This window comes from Enoplosus armatus, chromosome 14, assembly GCF_043641665.1.
Source record: "Enoplosus armatus isolate fEnoArm2 chromosome 14, fEnoArm2.hap1, whole genome shotgun sequence".
Classification (NCBI taxonomy): domain Eukaryota; kingdom Metazoa; phylum Chordata; class Actinopteri; order Centrarchiformes; family Enoplosidae; genus Enoplosus; species Enoplosus armatus.
The window spans coordinates 15050623-15078034 of NC_092193.1; the positions used below are offsets into that span (position 1 = coordinate 15050623).

Sequence of the window (27412 nt, forward strand, 5' to 3'; positions counted from 1 at the left end):
TAAAGTCCCCTGTTGCCAATTATTACACATCTAGGTTGGATTTTTTTGGAGGGAGTTAGATTTGAAACCTTTCTATTATATTTCATCACTCTAATTTACAAGCTCTGCAATGCATATTGTTAATGGGAGAAAAACGAAGGACTCAGTTTGATGTTTTTCTTAGTTTTCTCTCTGTTTTTCTTTGAGGGAGCTAGAGAGATACGGGAGATGGAGATTTTTTGCAGCACTATCAGTTCAGAAGAGATACACTGTAGGTGGCCCAAAGGCAGAGATTTTCAATCCCACTACATTTCAACTGAAAGTTGGGTGTTGTGTAATTCTACCTCTTCACTGAATATAAAAATATTTCTGATTTGAGGTTAGTCTTCTCAAAAGATCATGGCCTCAAATTGTTTAGACAAATAGAAAATGAAAATCACATTAGATAATGCCCATTCCTAACAGCAAGTGCCATCTCCATCTTTAGCCAACATCCGCTTTCAAGAAATATACTTGGTTATATTTTCAGAGCAGTGACAGCTGAGTGTGTCTGAGCATGTGTGTGGGTGTGTGTATATGTGTGTGTGGACCACTGAGGCAGGAAATCCGTGGAAATGTTGTAATCAATGAGACGATGAGAAACATGCTGAAGGGACCTCTGGGCTTATCAAAACACGTTAACAACGCCACAGTCCAGAGCTGATGTACTCACACACACACACACACACACACACACACACACACACACACAAAGGCCTTCACGTATATTCACACCTTCATACATCGCATTTACGGCTGACAATATACCAGCTGTCTTTCAACTGAGAAAGAAACAGAAAGAAAGACAAAGACAAGTATAGACAGACAGACAGACAGACAGACAAAAGACTATACTTATCGTCATACCTGGTGCTCCACATACGCTGCTCAATGGGCCGGTTAGCAGAACAATCAAAGGCAGCAGCAGACTCAGGGGAGAGGGGCTAAGGCGCAGCCCCAGGATAGGCCCCCTGGAGTGGGCTAGAGCTCCACCTGTCCTGGGCAGAGGCATGGCACCACCGTGGGTTTGGTTGGAGATGACGGAGATAGGAGCAGGGCTTCACTCAACAGGGGTAGGCACTCTGCAGACACACACACACACACACACAAAAAAAAACAAAAAAACATGAAGGTCAGCTGAAACGAATGAAGGCATATTTCCTCCACCTCTGATTCATCGCTCCGCTTTTAGAGCGGCAGCTGAAATGTCAGCGCACCATGAGGGGAGGAAGGAAAACATACAATAATTCATACAGATGCAGAGAGAACATCCTCATGAAGAAAATTAAAGACAAATTCATGCTAATGCAGGATTAGGTCTTTTGATTTAGCCAGAGCACTTCTGACTTGGGATTAACAGCTCAAGCAGGCCAGCTCTGACTGAACTAATACCAGAACAATAGAGACGCTGCTCAACAACTACGACAAGAAACAGACCAAAATGTTTTTTCGGTCTGTTTCTTTCTGCTTCTGTCTCCTTTTCTAGTGAGCCGTGAAATGAGCTGCAATGATACATTTTTAAGAGGTTTTTTTTTTCTTCCCTCAGACGTCCTAATAATTTCATTTCACTTTAGCTCTGGCCTAATTCCGTCTTAGTGTTCAGTATTTTACTGTTCTGGTGGCACATAAAAGTGTTAATGCAATAATACATCCAGAGTGTGCCACAGTAATGGAAAACACTTAAACAAAGAGGATTGAGGGGTCAGTAGGAACGCAACAAAATTCAATAACAGCAAGTGTATCAGAAACTGCTGCTTTAATAGATGTCCCCCCGTCTTGTTAATCCCTTGCCTTAGGGGGGATCTCCGTCAGTATTTCGCTCTCTTTCCTCACACAAACACACGCAGTCGCACACATCTGGAAGTCTGGACATAATTCAGCTCTGTCTGCTTACAGAGATTTAGACGAGCGGCGCAGAAGCTCTCTGTTTGGGAGTCAATAACTCCACAGTCCTATCGACTCCACAGTCCCCCCCCCGACCCCTACCCTGTCTGCCTGATGTATCAGAACGCAGGTGGGGAGGCCAAATGAGAAAGGAGCCTTTATTAACCTGTCATATATCACACACATACACGTCAACCTTCAAGTACCAGAACAGGATAACATATATGCCCTGGGGGAGACACAATATGTATTCACAGGTGACAGGCCACATTGTGATCGGCGCATAAATACACGCAAACACCCATAAGCCCCCTTTCACCCTGACACCCCGGATACACGAGCAGAAATGGAGCAGCAGAGATTAGACCGACCCTTACCCGCCTTTACTAAATGAAAAAGGCATTTCTGGTGAGTTACATATTCAAAGAATCCTCCAACCACTTATTGAGCTAATGACCTGCTCCAACACATTACTGTCTGCCAGTTCCTACACTAAAAATAGCTCATCTGAAAACACGGCTGTCTATCTGATACGGGCTCCTTTTTCGCGCCACTTCGCCCTCGCCTTATCTAGCGCTGCGTAATAGACATTGAATAGAAAAGCTTTCAGCGTCCCCTTTTTCAATTGAACAATGTGATAAGGGAAATCAGATCAGAGCTCATTCAAGCACCCATTGGCAGCATGTTAAGTAAATTCTCCTCTTACGGAAACTCAATTTGCCGCCGTTAATCTAACTAGGAATACTGCTCTACGTGGAGCCACTGAAACATTAGGTACTCCTCGCATGTTGCAGTATCTGCTGCCTCCGTCCTGTGTGGTGGATTTGCTGGGGCCTTTATATCTCTCGGTGACCTCAGTCTAACCCTATCTATCATTCTCAGCTGATCCACCCCTCCCTGTTGTCTTTCACCTGCTGACAAAGCCCTCTCTGCTCTACCTCCACTGTAGTCGCTCACCCTCTACCTAATCCTTAATCTTACCCTCGTCTCGCTCCTGTATTAGTCGCTGTATTCATGAAATCTCCTCTTCTCCCATCTCCTTTCATCCCCTCCCCTCTTCGCTCTCCTTCTCGCCTCACCTCTCTTGATGCCAACTCCTCCATCGGCGCCCTATCATTCATCTCCAACTCTTTCTATACACACTCTAACCCCTGCTTGTATCCAAATCCTCTTCCTCTCCCCAGCTGCCCTGCACCGGCTGCTCCAGCTGTTGTTGGTCCATTGACACAGTTCAAACAAAAGGGCTTAGAGCATCCCACAGCTGTGAATGCTGAGGGAGCGAGCCAAAACAGATACACAGACGCAGCAGCAGACCAGGCCGGTCTGGGCATGTCTCCGCTTGTGCTAATGGTATTTAACGCTTGCCCCCCCCCCCCCCCCCCCGGACTCCTAGATAGAGAACGGCCGTGCACTTTGCTTGACAAAGAGGCAGAATTGAGAGCGTTGTGAGCGTGAATATTCTCATGACTCAGGCCTACCTACCGTCTCTACAGCCCCCTCACCGATATGACAACCTGCTCTCCCTGATCATCTGGCTCAGCATCCAGAGAGAAGACAGCAGGGGGTTTGGTCTTATTACCTTTTCAGTGTGACAACACAGATGGTCAGCCAAACAGATTGATGGGGGATACATGTGCTATTTATTGCAGGGAGGCAGATAATGACACCACAGCTCAGGTGGTGAAATGTACACCGGTTATTGTGTTCCATCAGGCTGATGAAATAACATTGTTTAGGTGGCATCCAACCTGCCCCTGCTCCGCTGGGGCCCCTTGGAAGATGACATGTTTTGTTTTTCTCACCTCGCCCCTCCACCCTTTACCCATGATGCCTTTCACCACAAGTGGGTTGAGATGGTCTCACAAGGCCTGTCTCCATGACAACGAGCTACGAGCACTCATAGAAAGACCAGATCTGTTTCCTGCGGCACCACGCTAACTGTGAGATAGTACACCTGATAGGAAGCTTGTCTTCTTTTTTATTTATTTATTTTATTTATTTTTATTTCCTTTACCTTTAATTTGGATCCAGCGCTGTGAGCAAGTGCTGCATGTGTGTTGTGATGCTTGGGGGACTCGGCTCAGCAGAAAAAAAGATCAGAAAACTTTCTTTTTTATTTATATCTTAGGGGAACATGAGGGGGGGGGGATCATATGGCTGTGCAATGCACCACAGAGCTTTTTAGGGTTGATAATAAGATTACATCCACTGTCATTTGTCCTCTTTCACATCTTTACCAATGACTCTGAACTTATAGCACGCATTTATAGCATAAAAATAGCCTTGTCTTGAATTATGCATGGCTTTGTGTGCCAGCTTGGAGGGGAAAAGTTTGGAGTAGGAACTGTGTATTAGTCAGATACAAGGAGGGGCTGGGACTGATATTACCTCACGTTTCCTGTGACCCCGGACCCTGTAGGCACTCACACACACACACACACACACAAAAGCACAGACACACACACAAACACATAAACATGGCAGATGGCACAGCATCATGGGGGAGATTGGCACTCACTCTCTCACACTTCCCTTCTCTCTCTCTCTCTTAAACACACAGCCCACAGACACACAAATATGAAAGACACACACACACACACACACACACACACACACGTTGAGGATCAGAGGCACAGGATGAAGCACGGCTTACTGCAGGCATGAGCTGCACCGCCCTGGTTACATTTTTAGCAGTGGAAATAAACTATCTGAGGCTCTTCTCTAACAAGAAAACACACCTGTCACTCAAACGCTGCCATTCTTTGCCCTGAATATCAATGAATCTGGAGACTCGAGTGCCTCAACTTAAACCTCTGTCTTAATGCTGTGGGACGCTGAAATTAAGGCTATGGTTGCCCCATAATACACACGCCCCCAAACTGTGTTATTATGGAAAACACTGACAAACAGCAATAACATTCCCGTCCAGAAGCAACAATTTTCATCACTGGTCTGAAGCTGTAAACAAGGATTGCCGCTTGAGTTTCAAATCACACTGCTGAGAGCAAATATGACTCATGGAAACAGCAATCCCACACCAAACCTGAAGGTAGGGAAGGAAAGCCCATATATGTAATAATTTATCATGTGTTGTTTTTTTCATGATCCAGCAGAACAATGCTGAAACAGGTACTCACGCATCAATCAGTCGATCTGAGAATGTGGTCACTGACATGGACTCATTTATTCATTCAAGTATGTATCCTGATTATTAAGTATTTAAACTGACTAATTGACTAGCTTGACTTTTCTTTCAGTTCATGTTGCTTTAAATTCAGTCTGGTGGTCAGACTGAAAAGGCACATTTAAGACAAATAGTAAATTGTAATTTACATTTGTCATTAAATTACATGATTAATTACTTAACTAAATTAAGGATGAGATTACGAATTAATCACTAACCCATTAATTAACCAAAAAATAATAGCTTAATTTATTATAAATATAATTTAATGAAGTTGACATAACAATGAAATCATAAATTACTCCGTTCTTAAGTATTGTTAAGTAAGCCTACTCTTAGCTTTATTTCAGTATTGTTATGTTTTTCTTACTGTTTTATGTGTTTATTGTTTTTTCATGCTGCCATCTTGACCATGTCTCTCTTGAAAAGAGGTTTCTAACCTCAATGAGACTTACCTGGTTAAATTAAGGTTAAATAAATATATATATAAAAATGTATTATTTATTCTTTCTTTCTGTCTCTGGGTTAAAGGCTACAGGTGTTTTATTTCCATATTGTAAATGTTTGCACATTTCCTGCCTCCCTTTATGATGAGAACATGTGCAGGTATACAACTGTGAAGTGTGCGTTCTCTGCGTGAGTGCTTTCAAATCTCTCTTACATGTGCGAGTCTCTCCAGTGGGAAGTTTTCCTTTTATAATTTATTATGTGATCTTCAAAAACCAAGCGTGATTTTCTTATTATCATTAAAATAATGATATCATAAAAATGCTTTCTTGGGATCATGACAAAACAGAATAAAAAAAATCGTATCCACCCACATCCTCTCTGTGGCTTTCTCTGGCAGGGAGCACGCGTTTTGCTTGAGGCCACAATTTAATTAAGTGATCACCTGCAGCTAACGGGGTAGAGGACATGTGCACTAAGCATTTAGAGACACTTGAATGACAAACTTCTGCTTATGTAAGGAGTCTACAGATTTCTCAACTCCACACTTTGATTTCCTTCAGTTAATATATATATATATATATATAATGATTTACAGCAACATCCTCGCTGTCGGACCCTTCTGTTTAATCCTAGCAGGAGGTGAAGGAGCCTTTCACACTGCACAACATCAGCACATCAATACAATTACACGCCAGCATGACCATTGTTTCTAACCACTTCAGCTATTAGATCACTGTTCCCCATTAAAAGAATTCTTCATGTACTTCAGTTTTTGTTCACCACAACTCCATTTCATAGCCAAGACAACACATGGATTCGTGAGTGAGGAACAAAGGGAGGGGTAGAGGGAGAATCGTGACTGAAACCTTCTCCCTCCCCAATCCTAATGTGCTAAAATAACCAAAATAAGTTTCCCTTTGACCTCAATCTCAGCATGTCTGGCATATAGCAAAGCTGCCGCAGCCCAACAATAGTGCGGCAAGCGTACACCCACGCATCTTAAAGGGGCTCCAAGGTCAGACAAACCAACACAGCTCGAAAGAGGCATCCAGTAATGGATGCATCGGCCTAGGATCAGCCCAGCAACAGATGGACTGGCTCCCGCTAAGCAGGAAATGTATTACCAAATGATATAAAAGTACATATAGGGCAGATTATCGGAGGGGATCAGAACAGAGGGAACACAGTAAAAGTGTTTATAGGCGAAGTGAAAGTTACAGTTGGAGCTGGAATGAAGAGTTTAGTAAATCTAACATTTCATTTCATTTCAGATACGGTGAGGTGGCTATCATAATATCATATATCTGTTCAATATATCTATATTATTAGAATATATGGTAATGCAATACTCTAAAATTAATACACTAAAATTACACTAAATTCCATTGTTCTCTAACCTTTATTTCAACAACTTATGGTCCTTTAATCAATCTCTACTGCAGTGCCACCTGTATTCTGCTTGCACTCACTTTAACAAAGCAAAGTCAATTTCTTTTCAAACCTTATGATATTGCTTTAAAAACACAGGCCCAAATGGACCCGATTCTCAGTTGCAACAGCTGAATGTTGTGTATAATATTTATATTTTTTGAACACAAGTAAGGAAGTCAAGGCATGTAAGAGTCAGTGTGAATGTGCCCACAATCTATTTGCTTTAACGTGTCCTAAATTTGGTTTGAAATGGGAGCAATGCGTCACACAAACCTCACAGCTTCAATTTCAACAATTGTGATGCTTTCAAATAAGTTGAAGGATTACTTGCTCCTCCATGAGCTGACTCAATTTCTCAACCCCTTAGGCTCATAAACCTCTTTCAAACCCCTTAGGGTAATGCCAAAAATGCAATGTCATCCAGCTAAAACATTGCTGGGGTTTTTTTTTATGCAAAAGTAAAATTTCGCTGAGACAGTTTCACCTAACAGGTGAAAGTTTTCAGAACAACAAGGTCCCTGCATGTTCAACATACAGACCTACGCAACGTTCACTCAACTGAAACGACAACACAAAGCTCGCAAACACCCAAACATATTTCATAATTTCTCTCAGCGACCCCTCTCTCTCTGTGTTGCTTGCTCCTCAGAGGCAGCCGATCTTCTGTGCAGCGGCTCATTACGCAGGCTGATGGTTGAGTCCTTGTCAACTCACTGTCCAATTAGCATATCTAAGGCTGGCACAGACTCTTATCCTAGCGGGAGGGAGAACTGTATATACATACTGATGTCCACATAGTTATGCACTTGCATGTACATCCCTAATTGTTAAACAGCTCTGACATATGAGCGAAGAAGCATTGTGTAAATTATCTGATTACAGGACCAATCCCTAACTCAACCGTGAGCCACCCAGTTGCTCCTTTATATTAATCCAAAATGTATTTTGAATAAATGATCACTGGTTAATTTATGTTATAGTTGGGTTAATTAATGATTTAGTTTGTAATTAGTCATTTCATTCATAATTTAGTTTAGTAATTAATAATTTAATAATGAGAATGCATTGCTTATGGCGCTGTATGTGGAGATAAGAGGATGAGAAAGGCGTGAAGAGCTTTTTCTTTCTATCTATCTATCTATCTATCTATCTATATTCACATATTGCTGTCATCACCCAATATTCCACCATCATTTCTCAATAAAATGAATGATTAGTCCATTGAGCAGCACATACACACATACGCCCTGCCAGCCCAGACACACCGCAGCCAATTAATGAGATTCTCCTGGAGCAGGACTAAGGCTCCCTGACAACAGAGAACACCTTCATCTCCCTGGACGTCATTGTCATCATCCCAGCCATCATCATATTTCAACTGCGTTTCATTAATGAGACATGCCAGCCATTTTTCCCTCCCTGTTTCGGCTGTTTAGCAAAAACCTACACATCAGTCAGAAGACAAAGTCAGGCTGTGTAAAGCAGATTTCAGGGCTGGTTGATAAGCATGTCTTGAGAGTGATAACAGCAGCTTTGAGAAGCACAGTGCTCTGTTTTAATAACCTCATATTGATTGATCATTCATATAGAATTATCCAATGGGGATGTCATTAATGTTAGCTCCGTAGATGGACTTCAAATGGATTCATCCCTTTATTGATTTATTGAACGAATATCACTATCCTTGGCCTTTCAAATGCCAACACACACCTGGCACAACACTACGCCGCTTTACAAGCACTGATCTGCACTGCGGTTTCACTGTTACCCACTCGTGTGCTTATTAATTTTTCTGGAGACACACTGTTGTGTTTGCCTGTGATCCAACTGTCTCCTGTGTATTTGTGCTGCCATGGTATCACCTGTCTGGATTGGTCACATGATGTGTCCTCCACTGAGAGCTCATTATCTCACGACTGCAACAACACTGAGATCATCTATAGAACATTTGATTTTTCATACATACATTTCACACTCCTTAATGTTTGATATATGGTCTTTAGTAATGGTCTATTCATAGCACAAAACTGCAGCTGATTACTGACAATTTACTTGGCCATTAACCTGAAGCATTCACTACTGAATAGAAGTACTACTGATTTCTGAGGCTGTGTATGCTGGTGAACAAATCCTATTTACGTGCTACACAGGCGACCAGCCTTAGCATTTCTGTCACTAACCAGCCATTGCATGACTTCCTGATGGAGATGAGATTTGTGACGCCAAATGAATTTCTCCTTGAGGGACGATAAAGTTGTGAATAGAATTGAAAACCGGAGTAATGGGGTAGAAAAACTGCATTTGTCCTCCGTCTCATTGCCGAAATCAGTCGGAGAGTGTGTCTCGGTAACTGAAGAGAAGAAATGCTTGTCAAGGGTAACAGACTTGCGCACGGATGCTTTCCATCAATGACTAGCCATTACTCTCACCTCCGTCAAACAAATACTTCATCCACCCTGGCATGCTTCAGCGCTGGGGAGACAGAGTAATCATGAAATGCCACAAACAAATGTGGGGTGGTATTCAAGTGCCATGTCAACTAGCACCTACACACACGCACACAAACATATCACAGACTGCTGAATGTTTCTGCTGACCCTGGAGAGAGTCTAATCTTCTCGCTTTTAAGTTTTCTGTTTGAGTTGTGATGATGGAACGGAGCCGCAAGTTTCCTGGACGTTGTCCCTTTTCCATCCCACATGGTAAAGGTCTTTTAGTAGAGCAACGCTGTTTCACTGATGCAATAAAGATGTTCTTTCACTAACTGGCATATGGAGGCCTGCCAAAACCTTCTCTTTTCTTGGATTTGAGAGAGAGAGAGCTGACAACAACAGGGCACACTTGGCTTGGATAGGTGGCACAGGCATACGGACCGTATTGAAATGTAAAAGACATTTTTAAACAAGGCTAAGAGTCTACTGCCATGCGAGACTTGGGCATAGCGTTGCTTTGAGAAAAATAATGTTAGCATGCTAACATGCTCACAATGACAATGCTAACAAGCTGATGTTTAGCAGGTGTAGCATTTATTATATTCACCATCTTAATTTAGTGTGTTAGCATGCTAACATTTGCAGTGAATACAAAGTGCAGCTGAGGCTGATGGGAATGATATTAGTTTAGCAGGTATTTAACCATAAACCAAACTGAGGAAAAGTCAGAGGGTCATCAAAGTTACTCAGCAATCCTTCCGGAGGGGGACATGAATATCTGTAACCAAATTTCAAAGCAATCCACCCAATACTTGCTGAGACATTTCACTCAAAACCACAAATGTCAATCTCATAGAGGTGCTAAAAGAAAAAGATCACCAAAGTCATCAGGATTCATCCTATGGGGACTGTGAATATCTGTAATACATTTTATGGCAATCCACCCAATAGTTGTTGAGATATTTCAGTCTGGACTAAAATGGTGGACCAACTGACCGACATTACCATTCACAGAGCCACGCCACGAACGTGGCTAAAAAGTAAGACAAATTCACACACAGAGATATGAAAGCTAAGTTACTCATAATATCATATGATGTAATGGTCCTGGACTGATACTAAGACTTACTACTTACTTAAATACTAAGACTAAGAAAGGGTCTTACATGACAGACATAGACTTTCATTAGCATTCATATGGTTTCATCCCACAAAATAAAGCAAAGCCAAGTAAAAATCTTATAATTTCATGTTTTGCAAGATCTCAAAAATATTTTGGCAACCATCCAGTCCAAATGAATTCATCCAACCCTCTATGCATGCACAGAGGAGTTTTTAACTTGAAAAGTTGAAAATACTCTTGAGGTCTTGTCAATCGCTCGAAGCAAGGTGCATAGAATATTCTGCCGTTTGAACATTTATCGGCGGCTAAGTGTACACATCAAAGTGAAGGGTGCCCACTCTTTCTCCCAAGTTCTGATTAGGCAGTTTGTCTCCTGCTTTGTCAGCCATCTTGTCATTCAGCCCTACCCTCCTAATGACTGCTGTCAGTCAGGGATGTAACTGTCAAACCGAGTCAATGGCTGCACCCCCTCCTCCCATGATTGGATAATGAGCTGTGTACATCAACACATTCAGCCATTTTCAGCGCAAGTGTCAGCGGAATAAAAAGCTCAGAAAACATGTTTCTTGACATGCAATGTGCCGGAACTTCTGGAGACTCTGCAGAACTTCAGCTGTCAAAGACAACAGCGAAATACCATTGAGGAGGAGAAGAATGAGTCTGCCATTGAGGTAGAGAGGAGGGTTGACCAGAGGACAGCGAGGCAGCAGCACCAACGGGGGGAGATGATGCCCTCTCTTTTGCATAAGGAAGGAGAGGGAGGGAGGGGGAGGTGGAGAGGAAGGTGAAGATGTCTTCAGATGTGGCAGTTGTGATGAAAAGAGAGGCGAACGACTGAAGACAAGAGGTGGAGAAGAGAGGAAGAGAGGAGAGGTTGTGGAGGAGTGTGCATTATTCATCCCTGCTGACACATCAGAATCTCTGATTCATCTGGAGAAGGGCATCAGTCAAGTCACAACCGATATCTTAGCCTTCACTCATATGCACACACGGAAGCACAGACACATGACAAACACACGCACACACCTATAATTGCAAATGGCCTCCTGGTTGAAAAGAAGGATAATTACGGGTCTGGCTCGCTATAGAGACCCTCATCAACAGACTGAGAGGGGCCATGGCTATGGCGGAGTTTATAACAAGTCTAGTATTTTATTTAAACGTGAATATAAATGAGGTGTCTACATAGTCCATCTACATCAAATCAGTCAAGCTTTGGTTAAAAGGTAGGCAGACTTATACCCCTAAACAAACATGAGAGCTAAGTCTGGATCATAAAGCAGTATTATATTACTTAAATCATTTTGCACATAATATTATTATATTTTTAGTAAGTATTCCTCTATCTTGGAATGAAAATCAGCAGCATTGCATCCAGATGATATGATAATATCATGTAAATTATGTTGTCTATTTCAAACAAATTGTAATTCAATGGTGAGGAAATTGTGAATTGAAGTTTTGGTTTTACACAATCATGTGCAAATATTTAATGGATATTTGATGATGCACACATTCATTATTTGATGTGGGTAGTTTCGAGGTTTTATGATTAGATGTGATGATTAATTGTGGCGCAACATGAATTCCATACAGTGCAACACAGTGTTATTGTTGTTAATTGACTGTGTGTGTGTTCCCATATCAATCACAGCAATTAGGGCTGGCTGTTATGGTTGAAATCAATATCACAATATTATTAGCATTTCTTTCAGAATCAATTGTTATATATCTAATGCATGCCAATTCACACAATATATAATCAGAGTGATGTTAAGTGCAGTAAGCTGTGCTCCGCTTTTCATCAAACAAAATAAGAACTTAAATAGCTCCTTTTTTAACATTTATAGATTACATTTGCTCTGAATTATAAATTTGGCCTCCAGAATTGTGTAAAACAATTAAACGATATGATCATATATCATAATATGATTCCACAAAAAGTCCATAAATAAAAATGCAGATTTATTGCCCAACTAGAGATAATGTATCTCAAGAGACTCCCTGGTTAGACAAAGGTTAAATCAATAAATACACATTTTTCATGTTATTGTACATCCATCCCTTATTGCGCTTCCTAGAGGTTTTTCCTGTCTATCAATATATATTCTGTAAATATATATAAAACTAAAATTGACTTGACCTGGCATCAGTTTGAATATTTCAGATGGGTGTTGGATTAATGTTGTCTAGTTATTAACATTAATCACATTTCAATATCAGAAAGAGTATTCTTCTTAATATTGTTATAATAATTGAACCATATTGTACAGCTTTGATGGGTTCATTCTGCGTGCTGTATGCATTGTTTTCAGCAGCCCCTGAATAAAAAAGAAGAGAAGTGTAGCAGACAAAAGCTCACTGTTTGGAGGGCTTTGAAAAGGTCAATTAATATCAATGCCTAGACAACAACAAAGTTTCTCTCCCCGCATCAAAGTTGCATGCGTTCTCCCTCCTTCCAGCTGAACACCCAGAGACTCTGACAAAAATCCATGGATGGGCATAACATGTGACCCAGGGGAGGAAAGAAGAGAACGGAGCAGTTAGGGTAATGCTGCTGCGAGAATCTGGGAATAAGACTTCAATGAGGCCTTTGACGTGAAACCAAAGCTGCTCCACTGGGAGCGCACGTCATCCAGCATATTCAAGACAGGATGGATCTTACAGTGATATCTGCTTGGAAGGAGCAGGGAACCATTGAGGCCTATGGTTGAACCCTGTGAAATGCTATTTAAGGGAGTGCATGCCATCACTGATTTCATAAGCTACTGCTCCTAACAGTGCTGAGATGAATACCTGTGGGGCCGAGCATCTCTTGGCTCACGGAGGAACGCATTTGATCTGAGACAGACTGAAGAAATTTGCCAGTTGAATTATTCTGCTTCCACATAATGACTTTTCCCTGTCAAAATAATGCAAATATCTAGTTCCCTGGCCCTTTCATGAAAGTGTGTGGCTTGTGTACTTCTGTTAGGCAGGGAGCGGAGCTGGAATTTCAGAAGCCAGGGGAAGAACAAAATAAATCTGGGGGATCTACTAAAGAGAGGAATCCATGTGTAAAATGACTGATTAAAATAATTAGGGATGTGGAAATGGTCTGGAACAATAACCAGCAAATGCACGGTGCCCCGGGGAAAATTTCCCATCTGTGTGTGAGGAGGAAGACCTCCCTCGGATTCACCACGACAGTGTGATTTTCCAGTTTACACAGGCCACACAGCAGAAATACAGAAAACCTAAACAGGCATTTGGAGTGTACATGATTAAATCCCAAACAAGCAATAGCCCTCGGAAAATGTGTCAGGATGAATCGATGTATCATTAAATTACACTGCCTGTACGCGTGAGTGGCTGCGTTAACAGCGAATCCTACTGCGTATAATTATAGACATATGAGAGGTCTATGGACTACAAAACACTGCCTATATGTGCAGATGGGCTTGTTTTAAGTAATGCTTGAGAGTAGCAGATGCAGCAGCCACTCTATTGTCTGGAAAACAGTGCTAAATAAGTCCATCCGCCTGCCACCTGGTACCTTCCCTACCAAAAAAATCACTCTAATATTACTGTAATGGGCCATATGGTTTTATAATATGCCTGGGATTACCCCCCAACCCCCCTAAAAGTGTGGAGGAGGACACTATCATAATGGGATTTTTACTTTGCTGTGGCATCATTGAAATATCAGTACAAAAGGTAACAGGACTTAGAGCTTCCTCTGACTCCTGGACAAACCTATAGGATGCGTGTGCTGTATTTATTATTTATGCATTTTGCTCTACTAATGTTATTGTCTATATTTCCTTCTTTTTCTGAGACTTAAAAAAATCTGTGTTAACACGAGACTCGCTGTACCTGGAGAGAGCTTTAAATGGCCATCAGAAAGAGCCACATTAAATGAGAGTGGATGAGGAACAAAGGCTTTGCCAGTCTGCCCCGGTCCCTTAATGCTGCCCAGCCAACAATAAGGAGGGGGGGTCGAAGGGGGGACGCGCACTCGCAGCGCTGTTGCCAACCAGCCTGGTCTGCTCGACCCCGCTGTCTGGTTTTCACCCAAACGTTTGAAACAAAGTCTCAAGTGATGCTGAGATGACAGAGGAGAAAAAACGCAAAGGAGGCTCCCGGCCCCGGAGACAGAGAGGCTGCACGGTGAAATTTCACTCCGGCAGGGAGTGAAATGTCATTAGTTTCCAAAAGCGCTATTCGACAAGTGAAAATAAGCCGCCTGGGCGGGGTGCACGGTTGCAAACATGGACTGTGTGAGGATATAGGATGCTGGTTACCTTGGTAGGAAGTGCTCCGTCTTCTTTACTGTCTGGTAGATTCATGGGGGTGGATTTGCAGCTGGAAGCTTCCTCGGAAACAGCAAGGATAAATGTAATCCAGCGGCAGCGGAGCTCCACTCAGAGAAAGGTCTGCCTTTGTGGAGGATGCATGCACACATCGCCGGCGTTTCCCCCACCGTCCTGACTGTCGACCGACCTCTCGGGAGCGCAGCGGGTCACGGCTGCTCCTCAGCCCTTTTGTCGGGAGAGCATGGCTGGTCGGGCGGCCTCAGATACTGCTGGTTGATGTCATTGATACTCCTTGCCTTCTTCCTTAATGCCCTCCTCCTTCCCTCACTCTCCTCTCCTCCCCGCTCTCTCTCTCTCTCTCTCTCTCTCTCAAACACACACCGGAGCTCCCCCCTCCCCCCTACACATGACGTGATGCAGGCAAGATCTCCAATAGCAACCGTATCCCCCATCACCCCTATTACCCCCATTACCACCCCACACCCCCTCCCCCCACCTCCTCCAGCTCTGGCTGGATCGCTGACTGGTGCAAAGAGGTGGTTGCTGAGGTAGGTTGCTCTTGTGTATTGGTGACTGATTTTTCTACTGTGCTCCCCCGGGGGCTAAAATGAAGATAAGCACCTTGAAACCCTGCAGATTCCCATAATATAGTGTCTAATTATAGCTGTTGGCAGGAATACAGAGTCAGAGCCCCAGAACAGCTCCCACAGAGCAGAACTCCCTCACTAAATTATAGCTGGACACTCTGAAATATTGTGGGGGAAACACACTGTGGGACATAGTGGGAATATACTAATAACACCCACCATTGGAGGCAAATAATACAATAATACAGGATATAGTATGTACTTTTGATTGAGGAGATGCTAGGAGTTAATAACCTTCCTGTTATTTGTTCTGTGGGACACCTACACTCAGCTGCCAGTTTATTGGGTTCGCCCAGTTAAAACTAATGCAGTGTTGTATTAGACTCAAAGGTTAAAATGTTCAGTTTTTGTTTAAGCTGATTTAGAGAGGTGTAAATTCAATTTTATTGTAATTTTTGGGCTGAAGTTTGTGGTGCCATTGAACTGTATTCTGTAATACTGAGAGGCCTTTCTAATAGTTTGTCCTCCCTATTTATATCAATGAGGGTAGACCCACTGATGTAATCAATCATTCATATTGAGGTAAACTTTGAGTGTGTTGCCCTAAATGCACTTTTATCTTTGATTTTTTTTCTACCCACATAATGTGGACCAAACATATTTTCAGGGTTTGTCCTTTAATTTCATCAAATTGGCAAGGGACAATTAAATACATGGAATAGGTGGCTCTTTTATCACATTATATATATTATTCTTGATACTTTGGACGGCTAGCAGGAAGGTATCATATGGAAATGGCTGAAGGCAAACCCTCCAGCCAAGGAAATTCAGGGGGAAATGGACCTTATATATGTGCAGATGTAAGAAATCACATAGTGTATGTTACTGAAAGATCCTGTTCCGGTGCAATTATTGTGTTGTCCATGTAAACCAATTAATTTTTCTTGAAAATACAAAAATGAAATTGAAAAACTAAAATCTGTGAAAATGAAAACAAAGCCCAGTGCTTTTGATTCTAGAAGATGCCACATAGGCGAACACAGGCCTTTGTTTTTTAAGATTTGGTCTTATTTAGGTCACGCAACAGCAAACAACCGCCACAAGGGCCGATTCTGAGGTGTTGGAGTTTGGCATGACGCTTCAGGACCGTGTGAAGGAGGGCGCTTTAGTCTAACATCTTTGCTGACCCTGTGCAGCCCTCTGCAAACAGACTCAGCATCAGCAACTCTGCTGGCCTGTATTTCTGTTCCTCCAGATATATTACAAATGCATATTCAGCCCTGCCTAATAGCTTGGTAAAAAGTCATTCTCAAAAACTCATTCTGTCTTTCTGGCTCTCTGACACAAAGGCTGCTTGACAGAGTGTGAGAAAGAGATGGGAAAATTAACCAAGTGCCACCACTTCTGATGGTAATTGGAAGCGACATGGTCTTAAAGGGACAAAGGCTACCACTCTGATTTTCTTTGTTGCTAGTGACATCTAGTGGGAAGTTACTATTATGTGATGTTGCATTAACTTGAGATTGGAAGCATTGACACAAAAGGTTCATGAATCCAGGATCAGGTATGTCAGTATTTCTCTGGCATGTCTCCTAAAATGGATTTTAACATTATGACAAAAAACAAGCACCAAAATGACCACAAAGAACATTTTTTGCAAGTGAAGGCATTTACTTTTTATTGGTGGTCCAATGGTTCTGTTTCCGTTCTTTTCAGAATAATGCCGTCTCTGTTGTCTGTGCACTGTCTCTGCCAGTCACCCTGTGACCTGCCTGACTGTATAGCATTACACTACTCCCATTTTCAGAGTTGAAGCTAGGGCAAAAGATCCCTAAAATTAGCAGGGTAAGTGCCCTGTCTCTAACACTGCCCTGCAGCAGTGACGTTAATTGCACTCTATTTATACTTTAAGAGTGCAGGACTCAGAAAGATCAAGTTTCTCTTATGCTTTATTTCAGTGTCCTCTGGTGTATGTCAGCAGAGCAGTGGAAAGCCCATGTTTGGTCTAAAGGGCTGAATTAAGTGGGCCCTGATTATTTTTTAATATTCTGCTAATGCAACACTTTGCATGCACTCCAATATATTGTCTCCTCCACTTTCTAAATAAGATAAGTTTATGGACCTGGCTGCCCTGATGGGGTGGTAGGGTTTTTATGTCCTGCTATTGCAACCATTTCAATCCATCTAAATATGTATAATGATGCTCTTAATGCAAATGCTGCAATTGTAAGCAACTGCACTCAAACTAAAGAACTAGTGACACATCAGAGTGCAGAAAGAGAGATACATTATAAATTTTTGGATACTTAATGCTTAATTTCCAAATCTAAAACAATTCAAAGTGAGATTTTCCACACGTAGAAAAGACACAACCAAACTGAGATCTCTCTCACTCACACACTCACACACACACACACACACACACACACACACACACACACACACACACACACACACACAGATTACGCTGTGACACTGAATTTTATTCAAGTATCCCCAACACACTTTTGTTCTTGAGTTATCATCAGTTAAACGAATCAGTTGAGAAAGAGAAAGGCAGCGACAGTTCATAGCCTGAATGTAAGTTGTCTATTTAGGATTTAGAGCCTCTCAGTGTGCATTCAACTTACTTGGTGGTGGTCAGCACAGACAGACAAATAAAACATTCATGATGACACAAGATAAACAAAAGAGAGACTTTTAAAAATAAGACTAAAGATGCAGGAATGGCCAGAGAGCCATCTGTTCCATATCTGTGAACTGCATCCGAGGTTAAAGGGGGAAATCACTCCACAACAGAATTGACACATGATCTCGGACAGATAACTTGCTTTTTTGACAGTGAATTAAACATCTTTGTTGATGTTGACGTTACCCAGAAGTAGAGGGATGTAGGCACATTTTGTTTTAATTGTTCATTCGGACATAGGCAGACATTTTAAGAAAACATTCTTAGTTCCTGAATTCAGAAGATGCCAATTCACTGTCAGTGAAGCAGCCCCAGGCTCGAGTCATTATCCTGTTAAGATAAGCATGTAATGTTGAAGAATAATCCCATGTAAAATCTGTTTATGTATTGAATTTTTGCTTTAAAAAAATGTTGCCTCCGATTGCAATATCACAAACTGCATAGGTTATAAATGTCTGTGTGGAGACTGGGGAGTGTTAGCCACACAACAGTACCAGCTCTTTTTAACTTAGTCGACGGGATACCACTCATCCTCAATCTCATAAAAGTCTGTCAAAATGATGGCTCTGCAGGCTGTTAAATCACGTCACAGTCTGAAATATCAAATATCTTCTGGAACTGGAAGCTTCACGTACGCACCTTCTGCTTATAATTAAAAAGATAAGTTAGTCGCTTTTCATTTTGCTACCAGTTTACAGTCTGTAACAGAACATGGCTCCATCGCTGACATTTGGCACAGTAAATCCAACACCTTCCCATATAAAAGAAACATATCAGATGGTGTGTGTGAACAAGCAGAACCAGTAAGCAAGTTTAGATGGTCGAGTTTGCTCAAACACTTCCTTTCTGAATTAATCTGCAAAACAACAGGTGAGCTACCATATTCACTCTTCATTTTCATGCATGTTATCTGGCTAGTTTGATCAGATGCTTCCTACTAAAACCCATCTTTCATACAGTCCAGCCACCACCAAACACACACAAGCACCATCATACCGTAAGTCTCCTTTTTACTGGGACAAAAAGAGGGTAAATGCATTAAAGCCTATATCAAGTTAAAGTCTCACCCAGCTTTAAGTAGCTGTAGAAACCATCACTTTGAAAGTCTTTGTGACTTAACGTTAGACTCAAGCGGCCAAATCTCAGCCAGAGATTTAAGGCTGGATGTTTATTGCTATGGTTTGGACTGACACAAGGTGGGTAGGGCCAAGAGCGAAGCAGTTAAAAAGGAGACAAAGATGAGGAGAATGGTGCGGAGGAGGAAGTCTATGGCAGGTCATAGTAAGGTATGAGGGGATAAAAGGAAGAGTAGTGCAGGGGTGCCTCATCAGGGGACAGCAGTGGGAGTCAATGCAGCTCAATGAACGCCTCCATCTCCTCAGAGATGAGTCCCCTGTAGGGCAGTCTGTGCTTTTCAATTGCACGCGCCGCCAGGCACTGAAGGGTGACGTAGTTCAGCGGGTAGAGGGCCGGGTGCCCGCTGCTCTGCTCATCCAGCAGCTCGTAGGCCGTCTTCCTCTGTGCATTTGTGGCGTCAAAGTGAGCCCCAGCCTTCATGAGTAGTGCCATAATCTCAGGACAACCGTTGTTAGCGGCGACGTGCAGCGGCGTGTTGTTCTCACAGTCACGTGAGTCCACGTCCGCGCCGCACTCTAGGAGCAAAGCTGCCACTGCCTGGGAGGGGAAGCGGCCCACGGGGTAGCGGCCCACAGACGTGGTTTCCTTGTCTACGGCCATGTGGAGAGGGGTGAAGCCGCTGCGACCTCGAGGGTTCAGCTTCAGCAGACGGTACACTGTATGCTTCTTCTGATGCTCCTGCTCTGGGCTGCACTCCAGCTTCTCCAGCAGAAAGATGAGGTGGAGGATGATGGAGAGGGCTTTGGTGAACTGAGGCGCTTCTGGGGGGTTGTCCTTCTGTGCCACAGCTCGCTCTACCTCCCTCACGCTTTTCCCCAGCACAGTCATCAGATCGTGGAAGGTGATGCGCGTTGACAGGGTGCCTTTGGCCCTGTCTTGAAGAACAAAAGAGAAGAGCTCTGCAAAGGACAGGAAACTGGAGGCTGTCATGGGACTGAGAGGGTCCAGGTTGCTCTGCTGCATGTCTAAAGCATACTTCCAGAGGCTGATGCAGCGTTCAAAGTTGCCCGAGTCAGCATACACAGCTCCCCTGTAGCGGATGTAATAAGAGGTGTCTGGGTGGGATGGCCCCAGGATGCGCTCTCGAACCAACAAGGCCTGCATCCTCATTTCATCAGGGTCTGTGATCAAAGCTTCCAGTTCCTCTGCAGTGTTCACCTCCTGTGCACAGCCATAAGCAGGGATAGGGGGGCCAGGTGGAGGCTTGGCCAGGGATCCAGCTTTATCCCCTGGTTGCCTCAGCTCCATGGCCCTTCTCCAGTACCTCATCGCCCCCAAGAGATCCCGCTTTTTGTCCACAAAAGTAGCCCCAAGGAGTTCAAGTGCATCGATGCGTTCCTCTCTGGAGGTGCGAGGCTGGTGGGCGAGGTACTCCACGATGTTGGTGTGACCTGTTACGCTTGCAGCGAGGAGTGGGGTCATACCATATCCGTCTCTCTCCATGCGAGCATTGCACTTTAGCAGCATCTTCATGATGTCCAGACTACCTGACTCGGCGCAGTCGTGGAGGGCGGTGTTTCCTTTCACACTCTTGCGGTTGACGTCCGCACCACGGTCCAGGAGGAACTTGGCTATCTCCTTGTGGCCCTTGTAGCAGGAGATCATGAGGCAGGTGTGGCCGTGGCGGTTGGCTACCTCCATGTCGGCTCTGTGCTCCACCAGGTAGCGGACTATCTCGAGGTGGCCGTCAAAGCAGGCAGCTCGGAGCGGCGTTGAGTTAGTTAGTGTTGCGTTGTTCACTGAGGCACCGTGTTTTAGTAGCGTCTTCACCACAGGGAGGTGACCGGCTGCCGAAGCCGCCCACAGCGGCGGAGCCCCCTCGATGGTCTCGCCGTCAAAGTTAACCGCCCCCCCGAGTTCAACATTTGCTTTACAATGTTCAAGGAGGTAATCTACGACCTCTAAATGTCCGTATCGAGAGGCTATCAACAGGGGAGTGCCTCCCTGTGTTTTCTCCTCGGCTAAAGCCTCCAGCTCCTCAGGAGTTTTGTTGCTCAGCAACTTCTGGATAAGTTTCAGCTTACCATCTCTGGCCGCGTTGAAAACCGCCGTCGTTATATCCATTTTACAGGCTCTGTGCTGCCGCCCTGGACTCCAACCCCATAACCACTCGTTTATGGAAAACTGGCGAGTCTGGTTTTAAACAGCAGGGAGCACGAATCTTAGTTTGGACTCGGTTTCTAGCGCACATCTTTCTGCCATTTTGAGGGTGCTGTCAAGATGGCGTTTGTGTTGTTTGACAGGTCTATGTTTACGATGGCAGCGAGGCAGTGTGGGTGACGTAGTTTTAACGGAATTCCCAGTGCCAAGAGCAGGAGGCGTTTTACTTAATAAAGAACCACATTTCCCATGATGCATGTGAGTTAAAGGGCCTACCAGCTGATGGGTTCGTTTGTTATGGTTGTTAGGACCAGCAAGGAGCTCCACATCAGATAGGCAGGGAGGGCCAGTGGATGCCCGGCTCACAAACCAACTACACCCTGAGAAAGAGAGCTCAATTTAAATGGGAAGTTAACGCCCGTCACAGTGGGAACGTAAAAACCGTACGTTACACTATGAATATATAAATATAAATCCAAGTGTCATCCCTACAATTGACGTTCATACAATTCTACAATAATGTATGGTTGCTTAGACATTAATACACGTAATACACAATGTGTATTCTCAAAATATTTGTATTGACTCTATATGGAGTTGTGTTATGCCAAATAGCAGCCAAAACCTTTGACACACACATTGCTTTTGTTAAAGCCATTGCAAATGATAGCGAACACATTAATTATTGTATTGCTGGAAGGAGTTGCAGACAGAGATGAGGCACTGAAGTCTTCTTATTCTCCTGTGTGTAATTATCCCAAAACTACCCTTTCAATGACATTCCCCCATGACGACAAAGGCAGAGATTTATTTATGCTCATTTTACAATATACCCTTTATTCCCAAATTACCAAGTCAAGTCAATTTTATTTATATAGCCCTATATAACAAATCAGAAATCTGCCCTCAAGGGTATAACATACAACACCATCTATCCTTAGACCCTCGATTTGGATAAGGAAAAACTGGACCCAAATAATGGGAAAAAATGGAAGAAACCTCAAGAAGAGCAACAGAGGAGGGATCCCTCTCCCAGGACGGACAGACATGCAGCATATGTCATGTGTACAGAATAGACACATATTATAATTACAGTAGGGACAATCAGGATGACAACATTTCTGTCAGACTTTTAAAAAATTATCAACAAACCCTGAACCAACCATGTTTTAGATAATTAGTTTCAGCCTGTAGTCTAAATGATTTAGGCTAAGGAAAGCTAAAATAATCAGCACAGTCAGGTGACAGTAACCTGAATCTCACTGTGGCCTCCTGCATTGTGAGCAAACATCACCTGCTGCCAACAGCGTCAGGCTTCTGCAGTGAATAACAAGGTGGCTGAACCGTACTCCCCAATTAAAACAGTGCTGTTAATATTGTTTGATAGCCTTTTCTTTGGCGGATTAACTGTTCTTAAAATGTGGGGAAGATAACACAGAATTTAGGTGATTCTATACACTATATCCTGTGTGTGTGTTTTTACAACAAGCATTAGGGAAGTCATTTGTTTTCCTTGATGATACCTTGCAATTCCTTTGCTACCAATTGCACCCAGATCATCTTTAGCACCCTGATATTAAGATGTATAGGTCAAATAAACATCTAGACAGTAAGTTGCTATCTGGAATTAAGATGGAAATACACAAGGCTGATCTGAACATCTTGAAGAGTCTCCAGGAGATCACATTACTCTATCCTCCTACGCAGAGCCAGTGGCCACATATTGACTTGAATATTGACATGCATGATGCTGTGCACAAACGCCGGGACCTTACATTCAGTGGAATGTGGATATTGACTTTTCCCTCTGTGTCTCTCCGCAGTATGAGAAGTCCCCGACCTACTTTCATATGCATGAATGAAGTGTGGCATACAGTATATTGCAGCTGTTGATGAGAGTCGAGGAGTGAGGCAGGATTAGAATATTTCATAAATTCGCAGAATAATTTCACTTCTGGGGATTTGAATACTTGTGTAATGACATGACACCTCTGCTTGCAGACAGCATCACAAAGTAAAAGATGGAGTGGAAACAAAATCATCTTGGAACAAATTTACAATTTGTGTCCATCCAATCCAGTATTTACTGTTAATACAAATGAAAACTTTGACAGGCGTAACAGTGGTCATGTAGAAAGGAAATTCAGTGTGTCGGGATTATTACCTTGCTGGCAGTCAGATGGTGTGATATTCACTGCACACATTTCTTTGTCAAAAAGTGGATTGTTTCTTACAATGAATGATTAGAGGATTTGGTAGTGCTTGGGTGGCATCTCAAGCTTAACCTTGAGAAAAGTTTCTCCATCACCTCTGCCAATATCACAAAGAGAGCTTCTCTGACTGCTAAAATTCTGCTAAAAACATAGCAGCAATATCACAGTAACAAGGTCTCAGGCTACTGTGTGCAGAAAAGTTTTTAAAGCCCACCGACTGTCATCAGGTTTAGATTATAAAATTAGCTAAATCCTGATTGGTGCACGGAAATACTTTTTCCAGTGGAGCTCCGCCCACTTCAAATCACTTAGAGGAACGCAGAGAAAAACAAAAAAGACAGAATTCTGTCATGTGAAGTAAACAAAACTGTTCCAACTCAGGCAACTTTGTTGTTTTCATGTGGGACCCCATTACTAATAGTGAGACGCTGATTGAGAAAATACGTTTTCAGGGACTTCAGTGTCAGTGGAAACGACAACAACAACAACAACAACAACAACAACAGTAAAAAAGATTTGAGTCTGTTGATTAAGACTTAGGCTGATGTTTTGCTTAATGCTTTACTCAATTCAGAGATTATTAGACAATCACTTTGCAATAATCTGCTTTACCAAGTCTACAGAGGCAAAAATAATTACTCAATCTTTCTTCACCAGTTTTATCTCTTTGCTTTCAAGTCTGTGGGAAATTAATGTTATAATCTCACAGATGAATGTGTCCCATGTGGGTGCTCGTTGTGACTTATTTCAGTGCTTTATAAGCAAATGGAGCTGGCGGCAGATCACCCGAGGGCTTAAGCCTGAGCGTGTGCTCATATGGTTTACATTTTTTAATGAAATGTGTTTTTCTTTCCTCGTCAGGGTCATAGTAGTGCCTGTCCCAGCGTGGATGGGCAGAAGGCAGGAGACACCCAGAGCAGGTCACCAGTCAATTAAAAGTTTCCAAAAGAAAATGTTTTAAATTTAATGATATTTCAAGGGCATTGTGAAGTGTCGTTCTGGTCTTTCACCAGTAGAGGAGGCATAAGATCCACACTTGGATAATGCTCTTAGTTACTCAGTGGGACCATGCCTGCATGCCTGATAAATGCATCAGTGTGGACTTTAGGGGTATGTTTTGTATTTCTTGTAGCCTTCTCCCCCAGCACAAATGCATTTCCATTTGTCAACCCAAAGTATTGAACACATAAATCACGATATAACCTCACTGTACAGATGAAGGATATCTGGAGCAGGAGAGAGTGGGTGTGCCAGCATTTGTTTCAGGAGAGTGATTGAGTCATGATTAAACCTCCTGCCATCCTTAATAACTATTTGAAACTCACTGGAGGACAGCCCGAGTAGGAAACAGGTTTTTAAAATTAAACAGGGAGTTTGAATACACACAGAGACAATATTGCGTGCAGAGATCCAGGATTAAAAGCCTCACAAATGACACCCAGCATGTGTCTGTCTCAGAGGACCCAGCCTCAGCCTTGTTTGCAAAAATGGAAAGCTTGTTGGGGGGGGGAGGGGGGGGGGCAAAGGAGGGTTTATAATAATTTCCTAGGGCTTGCTCTTGATCCTGAGCAATTATTAAAAAACAGAATCACTGAGACAAAGCTGTAGGGTAAAAATAGCTTCAGTGAGAGTTTAGTGTTTTTTATTCACAAGTTCAAAACATGTAACACCAGTCATATGAACGTTACATCCACCGGCATCTAAAATCTAATTCCCAAATATGAATTCATTCAAGTACACAGAACATGCAAAATCCCACATGTAATATTACTGCATTATTACCAAAACAATACGGCTCCAACTTCAACAAGATCATCATTGCATCACAGCTGATATGATATTGAGCCACATCACAATGCTCATCAGAGAGGGCAACATCTTTTGTAACTCAATACTTCAAAGAGGAATACACAAACAAGGACAACAGCTCCAGTGTTCACGTTTCTAATACACTGGCAAGCATGTAAATAATGGTGGTCTCCATTTGTTTAACCTGGACTGGCTTCTGGAAAAAAAAAGCTAGTGATGGCATTTTGGGCAAGTGGGGCTTTTAATTCTACAGAGGCCTCTGCTCCCAACTCCCTTGTCATCAGCATGATCAGCATGCTTTCACCTGCCCAGTGTCTGTCAGATCTGTGGAGTGGGATAAAAATGTAGCCAGAGAAAAAAAAATGGCCCTCAACGTACAGCTGCTTGTTTTCACTGAAGTCTTGACAGGGGCTCCCTAGAGGCCTGCGAGCAGCTCGCTGAGCAGCACCTCCCTTTCTCCTAGAAGCACGTCTCTCCTCAGACTGGTTCCTTTGTTCACAACCTTTATCTTCATGGCCAGACTCTTTATCTTTGCCTGGGGCAATGCGTCAAAAAAAAAGTCCTCGTTGAACACTGGATTCCGGCTGTTCTTGATGATGGTGCTCCTCTGTTTCTGCTGCTTGCCAGGGTTCAGGTAGAGTGCCACGCAGCAGTTGATGCTTTTAACGTCCGTCTGCCTGTCATAAAGGGCCTCGGCTGTGAGCACGCGCACCCTCAGCCGGGCTGCCTCTGCATCGTAGTGAGTGCTCAGCCTCAGTGTCCCCCCCTTGTGGAGGTTGACGGTGTGCTCGCGCTGCAGGAGGTCTGACGCTGCGACCCGTAAGCCGCTGCTTTTACATCCACGGAAGGCGGGAGAGGGGGGGCAGCGCGTGCGGCGGCGCTGCATGTTGGGGCTGTTGTCTGCTGAGCTGCAATCATCAGTGGAAAGAGAACTGTGGCGTGCCAGGGAGCGCTTGGCACGAGACACCTTGAGGGAGAGAGAAAAGGCAACTGGTGAACACAGAAAGTGGCCTCGCGGTAAATCAAACGAGGAAAACACTTCTGTAACACATTCATTAATAGCTTTATAACAGCCAGTCCATGTACACAGAAACAGCCCTCACCTTGGCTTGTGTCTCCTGGGTGATGGAGCGCAGGAGAGAGGCAGAGCGAGACAGGAGAGGGGAGTTAAAGGGGGATGACTCTGCTGAAGAGCAGGTGTCACTCTCTCCACCACTGAAATAGCGGTAGGGGTTGGGGTCTGCTGGGGTCAGAAGAGTTCCCCCTTGGGAGCACCTCTGGGAGTTCGGGGAGGTGAGAGGGCTGCTGGGGTCACTGTGGAACAGGCTCTCCTTGCGCCTGGTATGAGGAGACTCCACCAGGGTGGAAAAGCCATAGGAGGTCTGAGCCTTGGGGACATACGGCAGAGACATGGCAGTCTGTGACTGGGGGTCTGCATTAGTGTTGACTTCAACGCTGACCCTGTCCACAGATCCGGCACCTGGCTCATCAGCACTCTCTATTTGGATGATGTGGCGGTTGGCTGACTTCTGGAGATTGCGGGTATCTCCTCCCAGGCGGGAAAAGAGGCGAGGGCTGCAGGGGTTCTTGCTGCTCCGAGCTCTGGGGCTCTGACTGCAGATGACATGGTCAGAGGAGGACGGTCGTAGTGTGGAGAAGTGCTGAGGCTCTGGGGTAAGAGTCTCTTCTGGTGGGCAGCAGATAAGTTTGGGGGGGATGAAGAAATCTGGGATCTTGTCTGGAGTGAGGACATTGGCATAAACAGAGACAGGAATGGCCTCAGTTGTCTGCGGGGGATGGGATTGTGTCCCACTGCTCTCCACAGAGCTCCGGAGCTTCTCCAGTAGCCACATGCCCACTCAGATGCCTCAGCTCACAGTTTCTCTTCTGTGTGCAGAAAAGTGATGCGTGAAGAGGAGACAGCACGTCCAGCCACAACAAACAGACAAAATCAACAGAAATACAAGTGTTTATTGAGGTTTACTAAATATCATTCCACATAAGACACAAAGCTTAGACTAAATCCGTGAAAGATCTCTTGATCCATTCAGCTCAGCAAT

The 27412-nt window shown here is 43.6% G+C and overlaps 3 protein-coding genes across 3 annotated transcripts in view; all 3 read right to left on the reverse strand.

Annotated features, from left to right (window-relative positions):
- Nucleotides 1–1030, reverse strand: part of LOC139296120 (receptor-type tyrosine-protein phosphatase S-like) — a 49069-nt gene extending 48039 nt beyond the window's left edge. The window contains exon 1 of the mRNA XM_070918425.1: nucleotides 886–1030. Coding sequence (XP_070774526.1) covers nucleotides 886–1030 — 145 coding nt within the window. The remainder of the gene's footprint in view (nucleotides 1–885) is intronic.
- An 18113-nt stretch (nucleotides 1031–19143) lies between these two features.
- fem1a (fem-1 homolog a) lies at nucleotides 19144–21385 on the reverse strand. Its single transcript, XM_070919026.1, has one exon. It carries the CDS (start codon nucleotides 21292–21294, stop codon nucleotides 19441–19443), a length of 1854 nt encoding a protein of 617 aa, XP_070775127.1. The 5' UTR covers nucleotides 21295–21385; the 3' UTR covers nucleotides 19144–19440.
- Nucleotides 21386–25767: 4382 nt separating this feature from the next.
- LOC139297004 (C2 calcium-dependent domain-containing protein 4C-like) lies at nucleotides 25768–27205 on the reverse strand. Its single transcript, XM_070919583.1, has 2 exons — nucleotides 26456–27205; nucleotides 25768–26319 (listed from the first exon to the last, which is right to left on the reverse strand). Exons 1-2 carry the CDS (start codon nucleotides 27203–27205, stop codon nucleotides 25768–25770), a joined length of 1302 nt encoding a protein of 433 aa, XP_070775684.1.
- Between the last annotated feature and the right edge of the window lie 207 nt (nucleotides 27206–27412).